Source organism: Octopus bimaculoides, chromosome 28 (genome assembly GCF_001194135.2).
Source record: "Octopus bimaculoides isolate UCB-OBI-ISO-001 chromosome 28, ASM119413v2, whole genome shotgun sequence".
Lineage (NCBI taxonomy): Eukaryota > Metazoa > Mollusca > Cephalopoda > Octopoda > Octopodidae > Octopus > Octopus bimaculoides.
In genome coordinates this window covers 10,356,450-10,365,847 of record NC_069008.1, presented here as the reverse complement: position 1 = coordinate 10,365,847, position 9,398 = coordinate 10,356,450, and the positions used below count along the sequence as shown (strand labels likewise).

Sequence of the window (9,398 nt, the reverse complement as noted above, 5' to 3'; positions counted from 1 at the left end):
CTCTCTACTCCACTAGGGAAGGGCCACCAGTTCAGACCAAATCCTCTTGGCACCAGTGCCATCACAAGTATTGCTATCATGACACTAAGAGCCTGAACAGATATCACAAGACGTCACATCAGCTATTGTAAAAATTTCACCAACAAACCACTCTTGGATTGGTACTTTTTTATCAACCCTTAATGAAGGACAAACTAGATTTTGGTGGGATTTCAACTCAGAGTGTAGAGAGTCATAAAAATATCACAAGGTATTTTTATTCAATGCTCTAGCAATTCTGTCAATTTGCTGCAAAAACTTAAGTCTCAGTAAGTAGGAAAGAGGACAGATAACAAATCCCTTCAGGTATATGGCCCTGCTCAATATGTAGAAAGGGTGTAGGCAGAAACTCCATAAGATGTATTTGGTGCAAGCTATGGACACATAAGAGGTGCAGTAATATTGGAAGAAAGTTAACAGGGAAAATAGTCTTCATGTGTGGCAAATGCACAGGTACAATAAACACTAGAAATGTACAGAAAAGAGACTCCATTAATTGCCAGCAGGGATATCTAGAAATAGTTGATTGCTTCCATTATGTAGGTGAGCAAGTCAGCAGTGAAGAAGCATGCTCCTGGAGCTTAGCTACTAGAGTAAGGATAGGCTGGGCAAAGTTCAGAGAGCTGCTACTTCTGTTGGTAACCAAGGGCTTCTCTCTCAGAGTGAAAGGCAAATTGTATGATGCCTGTGTGCAAACAGTCATGCTACACAGCAGTGAAATATGGGCTATGACTGCATTGGCTTGAAGGAAATGAAGCTAGTATGCTTCACTGGATGTGCATGAACAACAGAGTGTGAGTATCTTGAGAGAAAAGTTGGACATAAGCGGCATCAGATGTAGTGTGCAAAGGAGAAAATTGTACTGGTATGGCCATGTGATGCATATGGATGAAGACAGCTGTGTAAAGAAGTGCCAATCTCTAACTATGGAGGGAACTTGTGAAAGAGGTAGACCCAGGAAAAGATGGAACGAGGTGGTGAAACATGACCTTCAAATGTTGGGCCTCACAGAGGCAATGACAAGTGACCAAGACCTTTGGCAATGTGTTGTGCTTAAGAAGACTTGCCAAGCCAAGTGAAATCGTAGTCATGGCCGATGCCTGTGCCACATGACTGTCACCCATGCTGGTGGCACATAAAAGCACTAATGCCAGTGGCAAGTTAAAAGTACCCATTACATTCTTGAAGTGTTTGATGTTAGGAAGGGCATCCAGCCATAGAAACCATGCCAAACCAGACTGGAACCTAATGCAGCTCTCTGGCTTGTCAGTTCCAGTCAAACCGTTTAACCCATGCCAGCATGGAAAGTGGATGCTAAATGATGATGATGATGATGATGTTAGTTTTAAAATTTAACTATGAGTTCTTTAAAGTAAAAAGTTTATAGAACCAAGGATGATCTGAAGCTGTTTGGAATCAAAATAGTTAAATTTCATCAGTATTTGTTTATTTTGTGTAGCAATAGTTATTGCCAGAATAAAGAATGTGAAACTACTTGTGAAAAATGTAAACAAAATCAAGACAGATATGATGACACTTATATAAAAGTGCAATTGTTTACATTTTCTAAAAGATGTATTGCTATATTTTCAAGTCAGTGAGGAAGAAGTAAATTCTAATGTTGCTTTAACAAAAGTGGAACTAGTTGAATGACCTTTTTATTCTGGTTGCTGGAAACTCATAAATTGAACCTCAGGCTCTATCGCCATTACCAAAAACATATATATATATATACATAGCTGCAGGAGTGGCTATAGGCACAGGAGTGGTTGTGTGGTAAGTAGCTTGCTTTCCAACCACATGGTTCCAGGTTCAGTCCCATTGTGTGGCACCTTGGGCAAGTGTCTTCTACTGTAGCTTTGGGCCGACCAAAACCTTGTAAGTGGACGGAAACTGAAAGAAGTCCCATCGTGTGTGTGTGTGTGTGTGCGTGTGTGTCTGTGTTTGTCCCCACCACCTTCTCTTGACAACTGATGCTGGTGTGTGTACATCCTTGTAACTTAGCAGTTCGGCTAAAGAACTGATAGAATAAGTACTAGGCTTACAAAGAATAAGTCCTGGGGTCGATTTGTTCAACTAAAGGCAGTGCTCCAGCATGGCTGCAGTCAAATGACTGAAACAAACAAAAGAATAAAAGGATAGATAGACAGATAGACAGACAGATAGATATATATTTCATAGCCAGAAATATATATTTATCAACCTGGTATAGCTGTATTCCTAGCTTACTAGAAATTTCAGTTTTGATATTCTGCTGAATTTTTGATATACTGGAATTGGTAAATTACTTGTTAAAATCCATTCAAAATAGAAATAGATCAGTTAGAATAAACAGATCAGTGCAGAACTAGATTGTTTACAAAGGTCTTCCCACATATTGTACTGCTTCAAGTATTGTTTTGAGTAATTTTTCCAGTTTTTTTTACCATAAAGTTCACCATAGTTGAGCACTTCAGGGAAGAAGAGACAAAGGTGTGGGTTGTTTGCAACTGATAAAGTGCTACAAACTTCAGCAAATTCTAATGAGCAAGTTACAGGAATATGATGAAACACATCCAGAAATGAATTGGAATTAGTTGAAGATGAAAGACTTCAAGTGAAAAAATGATATCATTGTTCCAAGATGTCCCAAGAAAGAGAATGACTCAACAATGGCTTTATTGCAATAACAATGCAATATTCTAATACCAGTATAGCATCAGTGTCGAACAAATATTGGTATTAGATTCACAGATTACCAACTCCAAATAATTGCCTCAAATCTTAGATGTTTCTATTCAGTGGTTTTTAATCAGTCTTTTTTATTTGAGACATGTTCATTTCACAAGTTCTAAAAGTACAAGCTATCTCTCCATACTCAATGGCTGATAGCATTAATCTTTGTAATATCAACCTACCCAAGACTGCCCCTGGATCTATGGTAGAAATATTCCAGTTTAAAGGGATCTGAATTAAAATCTTCCCTGCTTAGAAATGAGAAAGTTATTCTGCATTATTTCTAAAATTAATTGAAATAAATTCAGTGTATTTCAACAGAAACATGTTAACAAAGGGAGTAATCATTATCATCATCATCATCATCATTGCTTTAGTGTTCACTTCTCCATACTTGCATGTGTGAAATGGAATTCATTGAGGCAGAATTTTTTACAGCCAGGTGCCCTGTTGCAAAACCTCATCTTGTTTCCCTGCAAGGTAATATTTCTTGTGGCCAGACATGTTTTTCACAGAAGATTGGAAATGAAAGACATCTGAATGACAGTGATACTTGTTTACAGCTATCATTCAATGTCAAGACAAGATGACATAAACATGCGCACACAGGCACAGGTATGGCTGTGTGGTAAGAAACTTGTTTCCCATCTACATGGTTCTGGATTCAGTCGCATTGCTTCGCACCCTGGGCAAGTGTCTTCTAAGTCTCAGGCTTGTGACGGGGTTTGGTAGATAGAAACTGAAAGAAGCCTGTTGTATGTATATATATATGTGTGTGTGTGTGTGTGTGTGTTTCTGTCTGTGTCCCCATACCACTGCATGACAACAGGTGTTGGTGTATTTATGTCCCCATGACTTAGCGGTTCAGCAAAGGGACTGGTAGAATAAGTACTAGGGTTAATTCATTGGACTAAAAAATTCTTAAAAAATTCTAAAAAAATTCAGTCTAATGGCTGAAACAAAAGATAAAAGACACACACACTCCCCCACACACACACACACACAAGACTTCAATCAACTCATGGTGTAATAAAAGACACTAGCCTGAGGTGCCGCCAAACGAATGTTAATGACTTAGTTCATAAATTTAATCCTAAACATTTCATTAATGTGCCAATTATCATCATCGTCATCCTCATCGTCGTTTAACGTCCACTTTCCATGCTAGCATGGGTTGGACGATTTGACTGAGGACTGGTGAAACCAGATGGCTACATCAGGCTCCAATCTGATTTGAACATTTTTTACACTATTATTTACAATATTTCAGATAATGTCACCAATATCTATAACATGATGATCAACTTTACCAAATCTGGTGTCCTTTTTATGGACAATATTAACACTGGACCATTCAGTTCCAGCAGCTCCAACAAGGCTCTGTTTGAACTGCGACCCGGAGATATCCTTTATGGGGAGATGATCTGGAAACCAAATTTCATCAGAGATATAAGTGTGTGTATATCTTTTATTCTTTATCTTTTATTTGTTTCAGTCACTTGATTGCAGCTGGGGCACCGCCTTGAAGAAATTTTGGTAGAATGAATTGACCCCAGTACTTATTTGTTTTTTTTAAGCCTGGTACTTTTTCTACTAGTCTGTTTTTGCCAAACCACTAAGTCACAGGGATGTAAACAAACCAACATTGGTTGCCAAGTGGTAGGGGAGACGAGCACTGACACAAACACACACACACACACACACATACACACACACACACTCACGCACATATATATACAACAAGCTTCTTTTAGTTTCTGTCTACCAAATCCATTACAAGTCTATGGTTGGTTGGAGGCTATAGTAGAAGACACACCTGCCCAAGATGCCATGCAGTGGGATTGAACCCAGAACCATGTGGTTGGGAAACAAGCTTCTTACCACATGGCTACACTTGTGCCTTTTGTGTGTGTGTGTGGGGGGGCATTATATATTGTTTGAAGTGGCAGAATGCTTTATGGCATTTCTTCAGGTTCTTTAAATTCTGGTTTCAAATCCTGCCAAGGTCAGTTTTACCTTTCATTCCTCCAAGGTTCATAAGGCACCAGTTAAATATTAGAGTCAAAGTAATCAATTAACTTCCTCCTGACAAATTTGCTAGCCTTGTACCCAAATAAGACAGAATCATCATCATCATCATCATCATCATCATCATCATCACCATCATCATTATTATGATTATTATTATTATTATCAATCGGAAGTGGCAAGAAACAATTCTATGGTCAGAAGTCAGCTCTGACCATAGCGCACAACAATCACCGGTCTTTCATTAAATCTTTATTACAGGCACAAGGCCTAATTACAGAGGGGACATACAAAGACATGCGGGAACATAAAACTTATGAAGGATGATGTGAAATGAAAAAAATATAATGTTAATGATATGACCCACTCGCTCCCACTGCGATATGAAACCATAGATTTCTTTTCACTTAAACCTCTAGACAACCTCCAGCCTCGCTCTGAGGCAAAACCATAACTTCCCTTCTTGCTTCTGGCCTACAATTTACATCTTTTAACCAATTGTTCATACAGATTTTACTTCTTATTTTCTTCTATTTTTGTTTTTCCCTTTTTTGGAAACCTGTTCTTTCAACCTTTACTTGTATTTCCTTAAAAGTTCAACCAAACATTTTCTCCAGTTACAGTCTTTACAGAATTATTTCGACCTACCTCTTATGTCTCTCACAATGTCTTTCACTTTTACAATCTTTAACGTTAGAGTGTCCTATCTCACTATAATTTTCTTTCTGTTTGTGTTTTTCATGTTGTCTTTTTTGTTTCTTTTTTCCTGTTGTTTTGTGTGTTCTTGTATTTCTGTCTCTAAGTCTGTGTGTTCTTGTATATGTGTGTCTGTGTGCTCTTGTATGTATGTATCTGTGTGTGTGTCATTTGACTACAACTCCACATGCTTCGTCTGTTTGACTATGTTTTTAGAAATCCGTAATTCTGGGTTTTCTTGTTTCAGGTCTAAATCTCTTTTTAATTCCTTTGCTGGTTCTTCCTCTGGTAAATTTCCTCTGTTTCTCATCGTGGGTTGGTTTTCTTCCTCCATTCCTTTACTCTTCTTCAAGTCCACTGTCGTTGGTGACTTGCTTCTCTCATGTTTCATGGGTTTTGCCTCCACAACATTCCCATCATATTCTATTTTTTGTTTCTGCTTATTTTCCTCCATTATATCTTCCCGAGAACTCTCTTCCACCATTTCTACTGCTCCTCAAGGGCATTTTCTTCTCAGGTGCCCTCTTTCACCACATCCGTAACATTTTGGAGGTCTCCCTCCAACATTATTCCCAGTTTGTTGCTGTTTGGTAATTCCAAAGTTTCCGCCATTTCATTGTAATATTTTGGGCTTACTGCGCAGATTATTTCAATGCCATAACCCAAAAAATTCAATTGTTGTGTTCTGCTTACTATGTTAATGCTCAGGTTTTCTCCATTCTTCCTCAGCTCAGAATTAAAAGTTGTGGCTATTACCCATTCTGGGTCTATTGACGGTGGGATTCTTCCCACCCTGACCCTGATGATTATTTTGCCCGAACAGTTCGGCATCAACGTCCATTTCCATCTCGTTATCATCGGGTTGCTATACTTTTTCACCTCCTCTTCTGAAAGATATGTTACTATTATAGATCCATAACTTCTTCCTCTTGTATAAAACACTATCTTTTCATCCATCAACATTTCCTCTATCACTTTCTGTGGCGTGTGTTCTATTCTCTTATTTCCATGCGAAAATGTTCTGAATATTACTGTCTTGCTTTCCATTTTTCTTCTTTCCTCCTCAGACAGGATCATTTTTATGTTTGACCCTTCTTTTTTTACATTCTCACAATATTTCATTATCTTCTCATCATTCCACTCCATCATCTCCAGCTTCAGCATGTGTGGGTCTATGGTGTCTCGACCTCCAGTAGCTTCTGCGTAACTCTCCCTTTTTTCAATTGTTTCACAACCACCCAACAATGGTGGCTTCACAAAAAAATTCGGCTAGATTCCTTCCAAAAAACAACAAAAGTCACCAGTCTTCAATGCGAAGGGGTCCCAATGCAAATATATATATCCTTTTTCCAGTGATGAAAATCACTGATCTCGAAAAAGTGTAAACAAGCAATAATAAAACTCTGAACGAGGAATAAACAGTAGCAGCATGACAACGTGAAGTATATTTGCCACTTAAATGTGGCTAACCCCTAAAGGTGGGTGCTACTATAGCTTGTAGCCCCAGGAGGACACCTCCTCCAGCTTGCTATTGACAAACTATCTGTTCCCTATCAGTGTTTGCAAAGAGAAGCCATCCTTCCCATCTTCAACTTGACATGATGCATACAGCCCGGGTTTCTAGGTATTTACCCGTCATCAGTGCACGACAATCACTGGTCTTCAATACTTAAATTATTATACATTTTCTATAAATATTTGCTATTGAAGTTAATAAGGTATGAATATTTCATTATGGTTTTTAGTGATTAGGCTCTATGATTCTCTACCCTAACTGATCATTTTAATATTATTATTATTTTATACTAGCTTTAAATAAATCTAATCTGTGTACCCCTATTAATTCATACTCAGCTTATATAAGGTAATACCAGTATCTCAACAACTTTAAATAGTTCAATTTAATTAAATCAGTAGATAGTTAACATGTTCTTTAACCTCAGTTGCTCCCTTATTAAATACCAGTTAAATCCAATTGATCAATCTCCATAGAAACCATATCATAAGTTAATATTTAGATAAGTAATAAGTAAATAAATATTAAACTAATTCTTTGCAATTTTCTTTTCCTCCCTCTATTGTGGTAAAAAAAATTGGTATATACTCAAAATATTCAAAGAAGTTTTATCTTTTTGTTAAAATTTCATTCTTAATAATCTTGATTACCCTAAATTTTAACTTTATACCAAAAGACAATATTGTTTGAAATGATCTTTAGAAATTACTTGATTTATCTCTTTCTTAAATGGCTCTACCCTCCAGATCTTAGTATTTACGTGAATATCCTTACAAGAATGACTGAAATAAATGGTGATTGTGGAACACCCCACGCATGCATGCACGCACGTACACACACACACACACACACACAGTATCACACATCAGATGAAATGGACGTGTGTGTGTGTGTGACAGAGAGAGTGAGAGAGGTTTGTTGTCATGTATACGTAAATGCATAAATATGCATACATCTTTGTGTGTGAGTGTGTGTGTGTGTGTGTATGAGAGAGAGAGAGAGTAAATACTACATACACACCAATCTCTCACTCTGTCTCTCACACACACACACACTCACACACATACATCTAAAAATGATGGATGCATATGACAACACAACCCTTGACTCACTCATACTGTGTCTCTTACAAACACACACATACATAAATGTGTACAAACATATTTACAAAGACACACGTGTGTATGCGCACGCGCGTGTGTGTGTTGTGTGTGAGAGAGAGAGAGAGGGGTTGAGAGAGTGAAGCTTTTTGCCGTTGCTACGTCAATACCGGAAGTTGACATTGCATCACAAGTATGTAAGCATTTACGTCAATACCGAAAGTTGACATTGAGGAACCTTTTTAAAGAAGTGAATCATAAATATAAAGCAATATTATTTATCTCTAATATATATCAAATGAAGAGCCTAACATTTATCCAAGGTCAAATTATTCATGCATCACAAGTATGGAAGTAAATGGTGAAGCCGTTTTCACGTGATAAGCGATTACACACACATCTCTATTTTATATATTAGATAATTAGAATGTTCTTTTACCTCAATACTCCTTTATTAATACCAGTATATACCAATTAATCAATATTCACAGATACCATCTGATGAGTTAGTATTTAAGTGTACAATATGTATAAACATTATACTATTTCTGGATAATTTTTTTTGCTCCCTCTATTGTGGTAAAAGTTTGGTATATACTCAAAATTATTCAAAAATTTCTATCCTTTTGTTATAATATTCTTCTTAATAATCCTCTGAATAACCTTAAACTTTAACTGTATACAATATAGCAACATTGTTTAAAATATTTAACTATAGTACTACATGATAAGACTTCTGTTTCATTATCAATGGTCTGCTAGTGGGCGACACCCTTAATTGTCAGCTAACATCTTGTTTTAAGTTTTCCTTTACCAAACCTCATGATATTGCTTCTAATAAATCTTGATTTTTATGACTATACCAGCTATGATTTCTGTCTGCTCCATCAGCCCTACACCTAACAGATACTGCCTTTTGTTCTCTCAGCCTTAGATATACAAGGATTTGATAAACTAGTCTGTAAATTAAACTGACCCCATAAAAACAAAAAAGAATCAATGACAGGCAGAGTCTGTAACAATGTATATCTTCTTGATAACTTAGTAACTTCAATGTTGGAGTGAAGACAGCTTGTTCTTTGTCTATTTCCTTAACTTCTTGGAGATTTAGGTATAATTATACTCATGTGTCCATCTGTTCTAATTTAATTAAATTCTGTGTCTTTGTGCAGGTGAGGATTGCTCTGTATTTTAAATTGTTGTAATGGTTGCATTGTTCAATTAAATGGAGTTGCTTGAAACGATCGTACAGCATTACCTCTGAATATCCTTGTTGCTTATTTTGATATATATATATATATATA

The 9,398-nt window shown here is 36.8% G+C and overlaps 1 protein-coding gene across 4 annotated transcripts in view; it reads left to right on the top strand.

Annotated features, from left to right (window-relative positions):
• Nucleotides 1-9,398, top strand: part of LOC106873345 (uncharacterized) — a 253,626-nt gene that overhangs the window by 202,723 nt on the left and 41,505 nt on the right. For all 4 annotated transcript variants that reach the window (XM_052977316.1, XM_014920673.2, XM_052977317.1 and 1 more), the window contains one exon: nt 4,025-4,209. In XM_052977316.1, the coding sequence (XP_052833276.1) occupies nt 4,025-4,209 (185 nt within the window). The remainder of the gene's footprint in view (nt 1-4,024; nt 4,210-9,398) is intronic.